An 18,042-nucleotide genomic window follows, 5' to 3' on the forward strand; every position below is an offset into this window, starting at 1 on the left:
GCGGGGGGAAGGGGGCGGGGGGAAGGGGGCGGGGGGAAGGGGGCGGGGGGAAGGGGGCGGGGGGAAGTGGGCGGGGGGAAGGGGGCGGGGGGAAGGGGGCGGGGGGAAGGGGGCGGGGGGAAGGGGGCGGGGGGAAGGGGGCGGGGGGAAGGGGGCGGGGGGAAGGGGGCGGGGGGAAGGGGGCGGGGGGAAGGGGGCGGGGGGAAGGGGGCGGGGGGGAAGGAGAAGGTGGCGGGGGGGTAAGGAGGCGGGGGGGTAAGGAGGCGGGGGGGTAAGGAGGCGGGGGGGGCAAGAGGCGGGGGGGCAAGAGGCGGGGGGGCAAAAGGCGGGGGGGGGGGGGGGCAAAAGGCGGGGGGGGGCAAGAGGCGGGGGGGCAAAAGGCGGGGGGGCAAAAGGCGGGGGGGCAAAAGGCGGGGGGCAAAAGGCGGGGGGCAAAAGGCGGGGGGCAAAAGGCGGGGGGCAAAAGGCGGGGGGCAAAAGGCAGGGGGGCAAAACGCGGGGGGGGGGCAGGGGGCAGGAGGCGGGGGGGCGACAGGAGGCAGGGGGAAGGGGGCGGGGGGAAGGGGGCAGGAGGCGGGGGGAGAAGGAGGCGGGGTGGAAGGAGGCGGGGTGGAAGGAGGCGGGGGGGGAAGGAGGCGGGGGGAAGGGGCTAATGGGGGAGAAGGGGGTGAGAGGTGGGTAGTGAGGGAGGAGGTGCTGAGAGAAGGGGGAAGGGGGGTGAGAGGTGGGTAGTGAGGGAGGAGGTGCTGAGAGAAGGGGGAAGAGTGTGAGGGTTGGAAAATAGGTGATGGGGGGTGAGGGGGAAGGAAATTTATGTGGGTGGTGGGGTTGAGGGGGAGGGGGAGTGAAGCCTCCATAGGTGGTGAGGGTGAGGCGGTGGGGGGTGGGAAGTGTCCGTGGGTGGTGGGGGCGAGGGGGAGGGAAGTGTCCGTGGGTGGTGGGGGCGAGGGGGAGGGAAGCGTCCATGGGTGCTGGGGGCGAGAGGGAGGGAAGCCTCCGTGGGTGCTGGGGGCGAGACGGAGGGAAGCCTCCGTGGGTGCTGGGGGCGAGACGGAGAAAAGCCTCCGTGGGTGCTGGGGGCGAGACGGAGGGAAGCCTCCGTGGGCAGTGGGGGCGAGAGGGAGGGAAGCCTCCGAGGGCAGTGGGGGCGCGAGTGAGGGAAGCCTCCGTGGGCAGTGGGGGCGCGAGTGAGGGAAGCCTCCGTGGGTGCTGGGGGCGCGAGTCAGGGAAGCCTCCGTGGGTGCTGGGGGCGCGAGTCAGGGAAGCCTCCGTGGGTGCTGGGGGGCGCGAGTGAGGGAAGCCTCCGTGGGTGCTGGGGGCGCGAGTGAGGGAAGCCTCCGTGGGTGCTGGGGGCGCGAGTGAGGGAAGCCTCCGTGGGTGCTGGGGGCGCCAGTGAGGGAAGCCTCCGTGGGTGCTGGGGGCGCCAGTGAGGGAAGCCTCCGTGGGTGCTGGGGGCGCCAGTGAGGGAAGCCTCCGTGGGTGCTGGGGGCGCGAGTGAGGGAAGCCTCCGTGGGTGCTGGCGGCGCGAGTGAGGGAAGCCTCCGTGGGTGCTGGGGGCGAGACGGAGGGAAGCCTCCGTGGGTGCTGGGGGCGCGAGTGAGGGAAGCCTCCGTGGGTGCTGGGGGCGCGAGTGAGGGAAGCCTCCGTGGGTGCTGGTGGCGCGAGTGTGGGAAGCCTCCGTGGGTGCTGGTGGCGCGAGTGTGGGAAGCCTCCGTGGGTGCTGGTGGCGCGAGTGTGGGAAGCCTCCGTGGGTGCTGGTGGCGCGAGTGTGGGAAGCCTCCGTGGGTGCTGGGGGCGCGAGTGTGGGAAGCCTCCGTGGGTGCTGGGGGCGCGAGTGTGGGAAGCCTCCGTGGGTGCTGGGGGCGCGAGTGAGGGAAGCCTCCGTGGGTGCTGGGGGCGCGAGTGAGGGAAGCCTCCGTGGGTGGTGCGGGCGAGGGGGCGGGAAGCCTCCGTGGGTGGTGCGGGCGAGGGGGCGGGAAGCCTCCGTGGGTGGTGCGGGCGAGGGGGCGGGAAGCCTCCGTGGGTGGTGCGGGCGAGGGGGCGGGAAGCCTCCGTGGGTGGTGCGGGCAGGGGGCGGGAAGCCTCCGTGGGTGGTGCGGGCGAGGGGGCGGGAAGCCTCCGTGGGTGGTGCGGGCGAGGGGGCGGGAAGCCTCCGTGGGTGGTGCGGGCAAGGGGGCGGGAAGCCTCCGTGGGTGGTGCGGGCGAGGGGGCGGGAAGCCTCCGTGGGTGGTGCGGGCGAGGGGGCGGGAAGCCTCCGTGGGTGGTGCGGGCGAGGGGGCGGGAAGCCTCCGTGGGTGGTGCGGGCGAGGGGGCGGGAAGCCTCCGTGGGTGGTGCGGGCGAGGGGGCGGGAAGCCTCCGTGGGTGGTGCGGGCGAGGGGGCGGGAAGCCTCCGTGGGTGGTGCGGGCGAGGGGGCGGGAAGCCTCCGTGGGTGGTGCGGGCGAGGGGGCGGGAAGCCTCCGTGGGTGGTGCGGGCGAGGGGGCGGGAAGCCTCCGTGGGTGGTGCGGGCGAGGGGGCGGGAAGCCTCCGTGGGTGGTGCGGGCGAGGGGGCGGGAAGCCTCCGTGGGTGGTGCGGGCGAGGGGGGCGGGAAGCCTCCGTGGGTGGTGCGGGCGAGGGGGGCGGGAAGCCTCCGTGGGTGGTGCGGGCGAGGGGGCGGGAAGCCTCCGTGGGTGGTGCGGGCGAGGGGGCGGGAAGCCTCCGTGGGTGGTGCGGGCGAGGGGGCGGGAAGCCTCCGTGGGTGGTGCGGGCGAGGGGGCGGGAAGCCTCCGTGGGTGGTGCGGGCGAGGGGGCGGGAAGCCTCCGTGGGTGGTGCGGGCGAGGGGGCGGGAAGCCTCCGTGGGTGGTGCGGGCGAGGGGGCGGGAAGCCTCCGTGGGTGGTGCGGTTGAGGGCGAGGGTAGCCTCCGTGGGTGGTGCGGTTGAGGGCGAGGGTAGCCTCCGTGGGTGGTGCGGTTGAGGGCGAGGGTAGCCTCCGTGGGTGGTGCGGTTGAGGGCGAGGGTAGCCTCCGTGGGTGGTGCGGTTGTGGGGGAGGGTAGCCTCCGTGGGTGGTGGGGGTGAGGGTGTGGGAAGCCTCTGTGGGTGGTGGGGGTGAGGGCGTGGGAAGCCTCTGTGGGTGGTGGGGGTGAGGGCGTGGGAAGCCTCTGTGGGTGGTGGGGGTGAGGGCGTGGGAAGCCTCCGTGGGTGGTGGGGGTGAGGGCGTGGGAAGCCTCCGTGGGTGGTGGGGGTGAGGGCGTGGGAAGCCTCTGTGGGTGGTGGGGGGTGAGGGCGTGGGAAGCCTCTGTGGGTGGTGGGGGTGAGGGCGTGGGAAGCCTCTGTGGGTGGTGGGGGTGAGGGCGTGGGAAGCCTCTGTGGGTGGTGGGGGTGAGGGCGTGGGAAGCCTCTGTGGGTGGTGGGGGTGAGGGCGTGGGAAGCCTCTGTGGGTGGTGGGGGTGAGGGCGTGGGAAGCCTCTGTGGGTGGTGGGGGTGAGGGCGTGGGAAGCCTCTGTGGGTGGTGGGGGTGAGGGCGTGGGAAGCCTCTGTGGGTGGTGGGGGTGAGGGCGTGGGAAGCCTCTGTTGTGGTGGGGGTGAGGTCGTGGGAAGCCTCCGTTGTGGTGGGGGTGAGGTCGTGGGAAGCCTCCGTTGTGGTGGGGGTGAGGTCGTGGGAAGCCTCCGTTGTGGTGGGGGTGAGGTTGTGGGAAGCCTCCGTTGTGGTGGGGGTGAGGGCGTTGAAAGCCTTGGTGGTGGTGGTGGTGGGGGTGAGGGGAAGGGAAGCCTGCGTGGGTGGTGGTGGTTGGGAGGAGGGAAGCCTGCATGGCTGGTGAGGGTGAGGGGGAGGGAAACCTGAGTGGGTGGGGGATTGGACAGGAGAGGGGGAGAATGTAAGGAGAAGAGAGTGCACAACCTACTGGAATGGAAAGAGTGGTGTGTAAAGAACAGAAGAGAAAATATAACGTGAGGCCAGAAGGCGACAGGTTAGCAAAGGTTTAGGTCACATGAATTACAGGAGTCCAGGTAATGATGGAGAGAGTATTCCCACGTGCATAGTTCAGAGAAACTAGTGCTAGAAGTGAGTATCCAAGAAACTCACATAGTGAAGTATCTGCTGCAAATCGTGCTCTGCTTTCTCCCAACACTCACCCCCCCCCCCCTGCTCCCCCCCCCCCCCCCCCCCCCCGCTTCCTCCCCACTAGGCCTCCACCTCCCTACCCTCCATACAGACTATCTCCCCCACATTTTCCATGCCTCTCCCTCCTCATTTGCACCTTCCCCTCCTTTCCTGGCCTACTATGTCCCTTTCTCCATCCCCTATGTGCTTCCCCTCCTGAATTCCTCGTCCTTGTTGTGCAGTTGCCGAGTCATCTGATGAAAGACCTAGGTCACACTATCCCGTTCGACTACACCCTCTTGCCTTGAGCATCCTTCCCTCTCTCCTCCCCATTTCCATCCATCCAAGCAACTGCTCTCAGTACTCAGTAATCAGTCTCACTGCAATGACATGAGTATGGGTGTGCCTCTCTTGTGTGTGTGTGTGTGTGTGTGTGTGTGTGTGTGTGTGTGTAAACACGTTTGCTAGAAATAGTTCAAAAGCTTGAAAACTAGTGTAAATATTGTTTTCTGTTAGTGTTTCTATGTGCTACGCATTGGTCCAGTATATCTGAGCAATTATCTTTCTCTTATCTTATTTATTATTCCACCCAGGCATTTCCATTATAGTTATTAATTTCTCTTTTTCAATTCTCTTACCCACCTCAAAGCCACACACTGACCAAAAGAATACCAGTTCTGTTTCTTCTGATGATAAAATTCTGCTATGTATTCCGTGCTGGGATATCCAAATAGGTAATTATTTTACCCAGGAGGGTGACATCACCCTTAAGCCATACAGTACAGCACCATGTTCTCAGAAAATATAACAGCCGTAGTGTCCCATTACTTTCCAACATTAGTTTTTAGAAATGCAAAAGTATAAGCCTAAGAATGAATGTTCACTGGATGTTTCACCGGTCATTAGTATTTACAGCCATGGTTGATTTTCATTTCCGTTTGTTTAAACTAACTCCGTCAGGCCACAAAGCTTTATATTCTGTAGATAGTTGTACACAGTGGCAGTCAGCTTTTATATATTGACACCTTTTCCTGTCATTGCATGCAGGAATAAAGGTTGAAGTATCACTAACAAGTAGTGAACAACATTGTAGAAAGAGTTCCGGGAGTTTCATACATTTTTAAAGTTTTATCTAATTCAAAATAGAAACCCAAGAACAATAATACTGCTGTATAAGAGCGAGGGAATGTCTATTTACCTCTTGCTGTACCCGAGTAATTGAAAAATACACAACATTAAACTGTAGTTCAATTTTTAGCTTCTGCGACTTGTGAGCAGTTATTTCATCAATCAACTTGACATATAAGAAACAGAAACATACATTGCACAGTTGATGAAGGGAAGAAATTGTCATTCCAAACCTTGGATTAACAAACATGGAATTTGGAGGCAGGATGCTGGTAGTAACAATCGGTTAGCTGTGTACTACACAGTAGTGGAATATTACAACAAAAACATTTCATTATTTTTCTTAGAAAATAAATATTAAAAGAAAATATTGTACTTCATGACTAGAATTATTAGTTAGCAATGGAACTATTTGTACAAACACTGGTAATTGTATCTTATTTTTCTGTTTGTCACGCCATAGTCAACATATGTGCAGGTGATGTAATTTATAATCAGTAATATAAAATTTTTATTTTCCTGAATGCTGTAGTTTCTGTCTGTCCACCACATCCGTAGGTAGAGACAGAGATCAGTCAGTGTATCTGAAAATATATATTGCCATTCTGATTTCCACCTTTTAGCGCCTTCAGCCTCATGCCAGATATAAAATATTATGTAATTTTCATACCAAGATCGAGTTAGCTGTTTATAAAAGGCAACCACATAGTTTAAGAGTGACATCAGCAGACACTGTTGCAGAAAAAAAGAGTGTACCACAATAATGAATTACTACTAAATGTTTCTTCCTTTCATTTGTGCACTGTCCAGAATGCACAGTCTATATCAGCGTAGTGAATAGGTCTTTATGTTTGTCAGTTTATTTTGGACAATTCTCATTTAAATTTAAATTTTTTCTCAGCATGGAAAGTAAGTCAAATAATATTCTCAGTGTGTGCACAGAGCTACCCCAAAATATGTACCACAGGAGTTAATGGTGAAAATAAATAAACAAGCCTTAATGTTTCAGTGTGACAGTCAACAGAGATTATTCTTACGAAGAAGAAGATAAGAGCATTCAAATTCTGCACAAGATACTGAATGTGATACTTCCAAGAAAGTTTTTCATCTACCTCAGCAGAACTAAGAATTTAAAATGGTCAGTTTCACAGATTGTTTGACCACATCGAGATAGTAAAATTTCACTCTTAGAATAGTTCCATGACAAATTATATCCACTGTGTTTTGTTGCAGTTAAGCTTTAATTTGGCTTCTGAAAGCCCCACGTGATATAATCAACTACCCTATTAGCTCGATCATTTACTTTCCCTTTTGTGACTTTCTCAACACTTGTGCACCTGCAAAGGGAAAATTTTTTGAGTCAACCTGTTATGTTCAGTCACAGTTCATCGATATACACCAAGAAGCGCAATAACCTCAGAACATAAACATATGGCAACCCACACTTCACATGATCTCAATCTTAATGAGATTTTGAGACTGAAGGGCAACATCTGCTTTCTACTTTCCAGATATGAAGTGAGCTTTGGTAAGCTTTCTCCACAATCCTGTAATGTTCCAACTTGTGCAAAAATACTTCATGGTCCACACAGTCAAATGCTGTTGTTAAACCAAACAAAATACCTACTGCCCTTAACTTAATGTTTAGGCTTGTTAGTGTCTTCCTTGAGATTGCAGTACTGGAAGACGATATAGTGAACATCTTGTTTGCCACTATCAGCCAACAAAATCTTAGCATCCATAAAAAACTACACCTCCAGCTGTGTAACATTTAATCATTTTTGTTATGCTTTTCATTGCACCTCAAATGGCATATTTTATGTGGGTTGTTGTGTTTATTCTTTCAGACTCTTACCATAATGTGTAGGCATTGTTTCGGGTGTAACCCCCCCACCTTTCTCTGTTCCATGTTTCAGAAGAGCTGGCGTAGCTGTCACAATACCAAGTGCAGAAACATTTACTTTCAGTTTCAAAAAATGAAATGGAATTACTTTCTTTTTTAAGAATTTTTAACACTACCACAAGAGCCTCCACAAATATCACTATTGCTATCTATTACAGTCTCTGTCTTTAGCTTGTCTGTTCACTGGAAGACACAGATAATGTGTGATAATGTACTACAATGTTGTTTTATTGTTGGTCCTCTGCCAATCTCATTATGAGCTGCAAGCAACATACAATCTCAAAATTACTGAGGTGCACAACTTCAAAATACCGGGTGATCAAAAAGTCAGTATAAATTTGAAAACTGAATAAATCACGGAATAATGTCACAGATAGAGGGGTACAAATTGACACACACGCTTGGAATGGCATGGGATTTTGTTAGAATCAAAAAAATACAAAAGTTAAAAAAATGTCTGACGCATGGTGCTTCATCTGATCAGAATAGCAATAATTAGCATAAAGTAAGACAAAGCAAAGATAATGTTCTTTACAGGAAATGCTCAATATGTCCACCATCATTCCTCAAAAATAGCTGTAGTTGAGGAATAATGTTGTGAACAGCACTGTACAACATGTCCGGAGTTATGGTGAGCCATTGGCATCGGATGTTGTCTTTCAGCATCCCTAGAGATGTCGGTCGATCACGATACACTTGCGACTTCAGGTAACCCCAAAGCCAATAATCGCACGGACTGAGGTCTGGGGACCTGGGAGGCCAAGCATGACGAAAGTGGCAGCTGAGCACACGATCACCACCAAACGACGCGCACAAGATATCTTTCACACGTCTAGCAACACCTTTTCTTTTTTTTTGCTCTAATAAAACCCCATGTCATTCCAAGCATGTGTGTCAATTTTTACCTCTCTATCTACATTATTACATGGTTTATAAAGTTTTCAAATTTATACTGACTTTGTGATCACCTGATAGTTATACAAAATAGCTTGCTTTGACATTCATTCATGTAATGCATTATACACGTATTGGATAATGTGCAAGGGCAGCTAGCTATCTTTCTACTTTTTCTTTTCTTATATGAAAGCAACAAAATCTTTTTCTATTTCCACTGTCTCTAAGGTATCATCATGAATACAATGTATTTACATGCTTTTAATTTGCAAGGTATCCCTTGTTATTTTACTATCTGCAAATGTAACATGAACAGAAATGCCAAAACACTGACATCTACATCACTGTTGGAAACAGAAATATGTATTTAATTACGATTCGACAAAATGTTTGCTATTGGTAAGTACCTACATGTGTTCCTTTATGCACTGATAGTATAAGGTGATTTGCACACATTTCCAACAAAATCAGCAGAGCTGCTCATACAAACTATTAAGGCCAAAGGAGACCACTAACCACTGATTTATAAAGCTTTGTACATGAAGTTATTGGCACAATTCCATTTTGTGCAGTTGTTTCTTAGGCTTTCAACTTTGTTAGCCACCAACCTCTGCTGGCAGCTTATGAAGAAGCATTTCTAAATCTTCATCTTTTAAATGCTGTTCGTTTTTGTTCTATGTCAGGAAACACTGACCTTTTTTTTGGAAGGCTTGAATACTGAGAAAAAAAATCTCTCAGTGCACCATCAATAACAATACACTAGTGATAGAAACTCTTGAGCAACTAAAGTAATTCTGGAGCAAAATCATTACTTTGCCCCCAGAGCGCACTTCTCACTGCTTGTGAGAAGTGTGTCTATTGAAGCAAAAAAGTAACATCACTTTTTCACAATGAATAACTGGCACACAGAATGAACTACAACTAAACTTCAAGCAATTTAAAAATATATTTCAATATGAAATTTCTGTAAAGGCATTTCATTACAAAAGTCTGGCACAGGTCACATACACAACAATTACTTTAAAGCAAATAATTCTCTTAGGAGAATAGCAATCTGTATCCATTTCTGAGGTCCAAACTGCTGTTCTGTAAACTCAAGAGAATCAAAGAAACAATGAACTTAAATTCTTGACAAATCATGTCAAATAATTAGATTTGATGATTTACATTTTATGAACTGAACTTCATAGAAAAAGGTGCTATTTCTTTTTATATATTCTGCACTATGAAATTTTCAAGACATATTTCTGAAGGAATAGTGGAAGAAGTGACACATCACTTTAACAAAATAATATTGTAATGGGCAAACAAAATTATCGCCCTGGTGCATTATTTTTTATATATATATAAGAGCAAAGGAATGAAACAGACTTGTCAACACATTAAAAAAAATCTTCATATAAGTTCTACAAAAATATACAAGTATTTGTGGAAACACTATAAATGCCTTCCCTAGGGAAAATTAAATAATTACATATTTTTTGAAAGTTACAGCAATCAAAAATATAGCAAATACAATAAATTTCTTAATAAGCAAAGACGCATAAAATTTTTGCTAACAATTACCAGTAAAATATTTTGGTATTTAAAATAACAAAATTTAATCACAGAAAAGATGGCTGATGTTGTGCTACATATATGTACTGACTTTCAATACAATTTCAGCTGCCTACAACTGACAACATATTACTGTTAGGAAGTTACAGCCATTACATCACTGCATGACTACACAGTCATATTAAAATTTCAAACCTTTAAATTACTTTGTTTACTGTACAAGGCAATACAAAAGATAAAAACTATGTTGGATACTTCCCAATAATTTCTGGAAAAAAAGACAGGATTTGGAAGAAACAATCTTTACATAAAAAAGAAATATAATGTGAAATTTTATCCTCCTCTTAACAGCAACACAGCACATGTATTGCAGAAACATCCTTTGGTAATTTGTATACATACAATTGACAAATAAAACTTATTAAAAATTTTCAGTCATTCATACATAACTTCGTTGCATCACCACCAGTACAAAGTGTTTAAAATGTAGGTGTTTCATACACTGCTTGTCTGACAGTTTCATAATACATCTCATGATGAAAGTCATCGGCAAGAAAAATAAGACTGGACGTATACATCAGTCCTTTTTTTCAGTGGTCTCATTTCATTAACACATGGTGATCAAACTTCAAGCAGTGTGCAACTCAACAGACAAAACTCACTGTGTTACGAAAGAATTGCTACACTGCGTCTAGGTCCTCCAGTACTCACATTATCCATACTTGACCATTTTTTGTGTCCATTACGTAATGCCTCTGCCGTTATTTTGTCCTCACAGACACGTGACATAGCCTCTAGCTTTTGAGCTCTTTCTTTGCTGAGTGGCTCAGCAGGAAATGAAAGATCGTTTGCCTCTGCTAGAGTTCGGAGATCGAAGTAATACTTTGCATAAACACTGGAGGGAACATTAATGTTGAATTGTAACATTTCCAGAAACTGTCGCTCAAGTTCATTCCTGAAATCAGTTATTTTTCAGTTATATAGCTATACACAAGCATTACATGAAAAAAAAGTGAAACTAGTAGAATATCTGCTAATTAAGTAACTATGAGTTAAACTGCTTGCTACTCACATGTCTTCTACAGTGATGTCCTTCAGTATTTGACAGTAATCAACATTCCACACAGCCTGATCATCCCATACTTTTGATGCTAATAAGATTGCTCCAAGAACGATTCTTTTCCAATTGGCAGGGGTTATATCGACCTCAGCATACGTCAGCAGTCTAATACAAAGGTAACGCTAAATGTAAGAAAGCATTTCTTGAATGATGTTAAGATATGTAAGATATATAAGAAGGTGTTTATAGAGGTAGCTGCACAAGTGAATTTTATAGGCAGTTACAATTTACTTTTATTTCATACTAATTCTGTCAACATATGTATTCAGCTTAAATCCTAGACATATAATGTTTTTCCTTTGGCTCTGGGATTGATCGTGCCGCACGTGCACGCGCGATAGCGCGCGGGGTTGTGTGTGTGTGTGTGTGTGTGTGTGTGTGTGTGTGTGTGTGTGTGTCCTGTTCTTAATTTTTGTTCATTATGTATTGTTAGCTACCACAAGTGGAAGATGTCCATTCTTGCACTCCACATTTTATGTCAGTTTTGTGTAATGTACTGACGCTACAATGTTCATCTTTGGCACTAATGTAAAATGTGTTATGAAACAAGCTAAGGACAAAATCTGTGCAATTCACATGTTTACTAACTTATATTTATATGTATAAGCCAACTTCTGGTATTTCCTTTGTGTATGAATAAAATAAAACATCACCTCAAAAACTAAGGTCCAAAAACTTGATGTATAATTTAAATGTGCTTTTCGTGTCGAATGTATCAAATACTACTTCTGTCTGTTGTGATATACTGTCAACTTTAGTATGATGAGTGATGTAAAAAAATTTCTTTTGTGGTTTATATAATGTGAGTAGTACCATCCTCATCCAAAGAGTCAATCACCCCAAATTTCAGTGTATATCAACACGAATAAACATACATTTTTAAGAATTTTTGGAAGTTATAACTATTGTGCACAACATATTTCATAGCAAACAGCATTTGTATTTAATTATTGTAGCACATACGGGGTAACAATTATTGAACTATATGAAATAAAATCTGCACAGTTTTTGTTAGGATGTTCCAACTGCACGGGTGGCCAGGGGGAGGGGGGCAGGATGGGAATTAGTATGCTCATGTATGGTTTGGTTTAACGACGAAGTCCACTGTCATTTGGACAGGTTCGTCAATAAGTGAAATTGGCGCATTTGAGTGACAGAGAATCTGCATTTCATGATTAAGAAGTCTCTTCACCCCTAATGGATGACTGTGTGGTGTGCAACATCCAGTCATGCAATAATTGGTCCGATATTCCTTGATGGCACAGTGACTACCAAACTGTGGATGAAAGTGTGAAAGATGATTTCATCCCACCATCCAAAGTGAACCTAATTTTGACAAGATGTGGTTCATGCAAGACAAAACTCAACTCCATCGAAGCAGGAGTATGTTTGATATCCTGGAGGAGCACTTTGGGGACTGCATTCTGGCTCTGGGGTACCCAGAGGACACTGGCATGGGCCTCGATTGGCTGCCATATTCTTCAGATCTGAATAGTGACTCCTTTTTGTGGGGCTATATTAAAGACAAGGAGTACAGCAAAAACCCCAAAACCATTGCTGAGCAGAAAACAGCAATTCAGGAGTCATTGACAGCATCTACGCTCTGACACTTCAGTGGGTGATGCAATATTTCGCTATTCATCTGCGTCACCTCATCACCAATGATGGCAGGCATATCGAACGTGTCATAATCTAAATTCAATTACCTGTAGTGACATTTACATGTTGAATGAGTGAGTGCACGCCATAGTTTGTAACAAATTCATATGTTTTTTCATATAGTTCAAAAATTGTCACCCTATGTTTTCAACAGGTGTATATACTGCCTGTATTAATCAAAACTGAAGGCTACTTTCAAGATTGTTGGCACCTACAACATCAAAAATGTTTAAGAAAATTACTAACTTTTATTCTACATTTTTCTGTTGCTTTAATAGAAATCTCATTTTGTTTATTAACTACTTGAAATTCTTACAGGGAATTAAATTTACTTTTAGATTAATAGCTCTAGAATCAACATGTTTACACTACAGCTATTTGTTTACTTTTGTGTAAAACATAGCACCAGCCACACTGTGATTGCAATTCTCAAACAAGGGACGAGTTAGTTGACATACGAAAGCAGCTGGAAACTGCTATGACTACTGTCAAACAATCTGAAGCTGCTGCAGATGGGTGTGTCAGGAGTGCTCCTGAGAGTTGGGAAATATCAAGGCACCTCAAATACTATCCTCTTCTGTGGATCCTGACTCCTCCACAGATCCGAACTACTTGTGCACGACTTCTAGGGGCTTGTCAGTGGTGCGGCTGTGTGCCCAACAGGGGAAACAGCGACCAGTGAAAAGTGTGAGTGTCATACTATTCCCCTAAGCAAAAAGTTCGACATACTGTCTTACTCTGAAACCAAACTTCAGTAAGTGAAACTCACTTCACCTGGTGTGAAACCTACTGTGCCCTGTTTCAAGAGGAAGCAAATGCAAAAACAGTGGGGTCTATTAATTGTCTATTAATTGTCATATGGCAAATAATTGTAATGCTTATGGAAATTGCAGAAAGTGATGGGAAGCAAACCATGTGCTGGAGGCCTCATGCCTACTTGGATCATTCTGGCAACTGGTAGAGAAGGATGAGAAGAGGCCTTGGTCACATAGTTTTCAACAAATTTCCCAATTTCCAGTATTGTCCCCAAAACTGATCACCTCCCCTGGTTCTGAGTTGCATGGAAGGATTGAACATGAGATTTTGATGGTTCTGTGACATGCGAGACTTCAATTTCCTGGACTTGCACCATAGTGTTGGGAATTGTAGGATCCCCCAATTGGGTCAGGTCTGCACTGTAAATCACAAGCTGCACCCAAGTTACCTGACTGTGAGTTGCACACAAGTAGTTTTTTAATACAAATTAGGCTACTCTACATACATAATGATATCTGTACGGGAACAGAAGTGTTAGTATAAGAGCCAAAGAAATGCTCCCTACAAGCAATTGACTGCCAAAGCATCCACAATGAAATTACAGATTTCCTGCAAAGCACTGGAGCTCACATAATGTTAGGTACAGAAAGCTGGTTAAAACCTGAAATTGATAACAGTGAGATTTGGTGGTGGGGGGTGGAGGGGGTGGGGGGGATTCATGTGTATATTAAAAAGATAGGCTAATGGTAAATGGAGGTGGTATATCAGTTTCAGTGGACATGAAACTCAAATCCACCAAGTTGGAAATTGAAGCTGCATGCAAGGATCATCTGGGCAAGACTCAGGATCAAGGGTAGGCATAAACTTTTATTCAGATCCTTCTATCAATCACCAGACTCACGTCCAGATTCAACTGAACATTTTAGAGCAAACCCTAAGTTCACTGATGCATAAGTTCCCCAAATCTCACTGTTGTCATTGGAGGAGACTTTAATCATCCAGCAATCAACTGGGGAAATTACAGTTTCACTAGTGGTGAGTGTGACAATATATCTTGCAAAACACTGCTAAAGGCCTTTTCTGAGAAGTACCTACAACAGATTGTTCAGGAGCTCACTCCTGATAGAAATATACCACATCTAATAGCAACAAGCAGATTTGACCTCTTTTAGGATGTTCACATTGAAACTAGTGTCAGTGACCATGAAGTACTTGTAGCAACAATGATTACCACACTACATGTGGAAAAAAAAAACAATAGCAGGATTTACATGTTCAGAAAACTAATAAAGAGACAGAAGTATCGAACCTCAATAAGGAACTTTAAACATTTAGCTCTGAAGATCTGCACGTAAAAGAAACGTGATCAGGTTTAGGAGCATAGTTGACCATACACTAGATATATATCTACTACAATGTTTAAATTAAACAGAGAGTGCTGCGTAACATTCATAAAACAAAGCATAGGGGCTGAAGATAAGGAGAAGCTGAAGATAAAGAGAAGCTCATGGAATGTGCTTGGCTGTCATGAGAACAATTTGTGAAACCTTCATAACTACTGTAGCAGACTATTTGTAGAAATATCTCTCACACATCTCAAAGAAATTCTAGTCATATGTGAAGGCTGTTATTGGTACCAAAGTTAGTGTCCAAACATACATTTATTTAACAGAAATTGAAGCTGAGGGTAGCACAGCAAAAGCAGGAATCCTGAACTCAGTTTTCAAATGTTCTTTTACAAAGGAAAATACTGGATTACTGCCCAAATTCATTTCTTGTACCACTGCAAATAACAGAATGACCTCTTTCACGTGAACTGGCCGCAAACACCAATCTTGAGAAACCCAACTCACTTTTCTCACGACTACCTGAAGTCCATGAATCAAGTTGATTGGGTAGATGCACTATTTCTTGATTTCCAAAAAGCATTTGACTCAGTACCACACCTAGGTTTATTATTGAAAATATGGTCATGTTATGCATCTACTGAAATTTATGACTTCAACTGAGGTCTGTTGGTAGGGAGGACATGGGACGTTACCTAGGATAGTGTGTCATCAACAGAAGTAAAACTAACTTCAGGTTCACTCCAAGAAAATATATTGGGACCCTTGCTGCTAACATAGTATATTAATGATCTTGCAGACAATATTAATAGTAACCCCAAGACATTTCGCACATGATGCAGTTATCTATAATGAAGTATTACCTGAAAGAAGCTGCATAAATATTCGGTCATACCTTCTTAAGATTTCGAAGTGGTGCAAAGATTGGCACCTTGCTTTAAATTTGGATAACTATACAACCATTCACTTCACAAACAAAAAAATATAGTATCTTATGACTAGAATATATCACTCTACATCTACATACATATTCTGCAAGCCACCATAAGGTGCATGGTTGAGGGTACCCTATACCACAACTAGCTGTTTCGTTTCCTGCTCCACTCTTAGATAGGGAGAGCAAGGATGAAACAACTGTCTATAAGCCTCCATAGGATCTTTAATTTCTCATATCTTTTCTATGTTGTCACTATGTGAGTGTATGTTGGCAGCAGCAACTGGATCGTTCTATAGCCAGCTTCAAATGCCAGGTCTCTAAACTTCTCAGTAGTGTTCTTCAAAATGAATGTATTCTTACCTCCAGAGATTCCCACATGAGCTCCGAAGCATATCCGTAACACTTTGCATGCTGATCGGCCCTACTGGTAACAAATCTAGCAGCTCACCTATGAATTGCTTGATGTGTTCTTTCTATCTGACCTGGTGCAGATCCCAAGCACTTGAGCATACTCAAGAATAGGTTGCACAGCATCCTATATGCAGTCTCCTTTACAGATGAACCACACCTTCCTCAAATTCCCTCAACAAACCAAAGTTAACCATTCGCCTTCCCTACCACTATCCTCAGATGCTCATTCCATTTCATATCGCTTCACACCATTATGCCTAGATATGCAAACAATGTGACTGTGTCAAGCAGGACACTACTAATGCCATATCCAGACATTACAGGTTTGCTTTTCCCAATCATCCGCAGTAACTTACCTTTTTCCATATGCCATTCATCACACCAACTAGAAATCTTGTCTATATCACCTTGTATCAACCTACAGTTATTTATCTTCAACACCTTGCTGTAAACACCAGCACCATCAGTTAACAACTGCAGATTGCTGCCCATTCTGCCTGCCAGATCATTTATCTATATCTGAAAAATAGTAACAGTCCTATCACACTTCCCTGCGGCTCTCCTGATGTTACCCCTGTCTCCGACGAATACTCACCGTCGAGGACAACACACTATGTTCTGTTACTTAAGAAGTTCGAGCCAGTCACATATCTGGGAACCTGTTATACACGTGTACCTTCGTTAACAGTCTGCAGTTTGGCACTGTGTTGAATGGTTTTTGGAAATCTGGAAATATGGAATCAGCCTGTTGCACTTCATCCATAGTTCGCAGTATATCCTGTAAGAATAGAGCGAGCTGGGTTTCATATGAGCAATGCTTGCTAAAGCCATGCTGATTCATGGACATCAACTTTTCAGTTTTTAGGAAATTTATTATATTTGAACTCAACAGTATGGTCTAGAGTTCTGCAGCAAACCAATGTTAAGCATATGGGTCTGTAATTTTGGGGGTCGTTTCTTTTACTCTTCTTTAAATACAGGAGTCACCTGCACTTTTTTCCACTTGATTGGCACTTTGCAATGGTTGACAGATTTGCGATAAATGCAAACTAAGTAAGGGGCCAATGATGTATCATACTCATGGTAAAACCGAATTGGGATTCCATCCGGACCTGGTGACTTATTTGTTTTCAACTCTTTTAGTTGTTTCTCTATGCTAGGGACACTCTATTACTTGTTGTCAATATGGGACTCTGTGCAACGGTCAAATGATGGTAAGTTTGTACGATTCTCCTGCATGAATGATTTCTTAAACAGGGAATTCAAAGCTTCAGCCTACCTTTTGCTATTCTTTACTTCCAAACCAGACTGGTCAACAAGTGAGTGACTAGAAGCCTTAGACATACTTAGCAATTTTACATAGGACCAGAACTTTTTTCAGATTCTTCGCCATCTCTTTACCCAAGGTATGACAGTGATAGCTATTGTACACTTCGCGCATAGATCTTTACACAGACACATGAATCTCTACTAATCTTTGCCTGTCATAATTTGTGTGTTGTCTTTTGAACCATGAGTCATAGCTGGAATTGGCCAACTCATACAAATACCTGGGTGTAACGCTTTGTAGGGATATGTCATGCAATCTATCTTTTTCTTACATTCTTGATATTCTGCCCTGGAGTTCCCACTGTTTAATTTCAACTGTCTGATATGCTACATAGCAATATTTCCTTCACCACAGAGGACAATGGCAGTATTAATTTTTTGGATCTGAGGACATAGGGATGGGATGCCCACCTGTTCAATGTATTCTGAAATCCCGATACATCTGACTGCATAATTAACTTTCCATCCAAAATATATTCAATGTGCACCAGACATTTAACATCTATAGTATGCTAAATGACATGCAGTGACGGTGGTAAGGCTCATGTTGGACAAACCAGCAGTAACACACAGTCTACAAAGGAGATGGCTTACAAATCACTAATGTGGCCTTTCTAAAATACTGCTAAATTTTGTGGGACATGTGCAAAATATGATTAGCAGGGGATACTGCACATATACAGAAAAGGGCAGCATGAATGGTCAGGTTTGTTTGACCCATGGGACAGTGTCACAGAGATGCTGAAGAAACTGAACTGCAGACTCTTGGAGATAGGCGTAAACTATCACAAGAAAGTCTTCTAGCAAAGTCTCAAGAACTGGCTTCAAATGACAACTAGTCAAGTAATCACAGAGTTCAAAGCACTTGTTTTCAACATAACCTAAAATTACATTTTGCCATAGTGCTGATAGGCAGTT

The 18,042-nt window shown here is 45.5% G+C and overlaps 3 protein-coding genes across 3 annotated transcripts in view; 1 reads left to right on the forward strand and 2 right to left on the reverse strand.

The window, feature by feature from the left end:
- The first annotated feature begins 813 nt into the window (after nucleotides 1-813).
- Nucleotides 814-1,191, forward strand: LOC124613535 (circumsporozoite protein-like). The gene has a single exon (XM_047142246.1). The coding sequence runs from the start codon at nucleotides 814-816 to the stop codon at nucleotides 1,189-1,191; it is 378 nt and encodes a 125-aa protein (XP_046998202.1).
- Nucleotides 1,192-1,256: 65 nt separating this feature from the next.
- LOC124613536 (basic proline-rich protein-like) lies at nucleotides 1,257-3,791 on the reverse strand. The gene has a single exon (XM_047142247.1). It carries the CDS (start codon nucleotides 3,789-3,791, stop codon nucleotides 1,257-1,259), a length of 2,535 nt encoding a protein of 844 aa, XP_046998203.1.
- Nucleotides 3,792-8,936: 5,145 nt separating this feature from the next.
- Nucleotides 8,937-18,042, reverse strand: part of LOC124614073 (cyclin-Y) — a 69,819-nt gene continuing 60,713 nt past the window's right edge. The window contains exons 6-7 of the mRNA XM_047142910.1: nucleotides 10,639-10,791; nucleotides 8,937-10,521 (exon numbers count right to left, since the gene is read on the reverse strand). Of these exons, the coding sequence (XP_046998866.1) occupies nucleotides 10,233-10,521; nucleotides 10,639-10,791 (442 nt within the window). The 3' untranslated portion in view covers nucleotides 8,937-10,232. The remainder of the gene's footprint in view (nucleotides 10,522-10,638; nucleotides 10,792-18,042) is intronic.

The sequence above is a fragment of the Schistocerca americana genome, chromosome 4 (assembly GCF_021461395.2).
Source record: "Schistocerca americana isolate TAMUIC-IGC-003095 chromosome 4, iqSchAmer2.1, whole genome shotgun sequence".
NCBI classification, from domain to species: Eukaryota; Metazoa; Arthropoda; class Insecta; order Orthoptera; family Acrididae; genus Schistocerca; species Schistocerca americana.

Bases quoted from the DNA above. Each gene is read 5' to 3' on its own strand.
- LOC124613535 (XM_047142246.1), top strand. From the start codon at position 814: ATGTGGGTGGTGGGGTTGAGGGGGAGGGGGAGTGAAGCCTCCATAGGT.
- LOC124613536 (XM_047142247.1), bottom strand. From the start codon at position 3,791: ATGCAGGCTTCCCTCCTCCCAACCACCACCACCCACGCAGGCTTCCCT.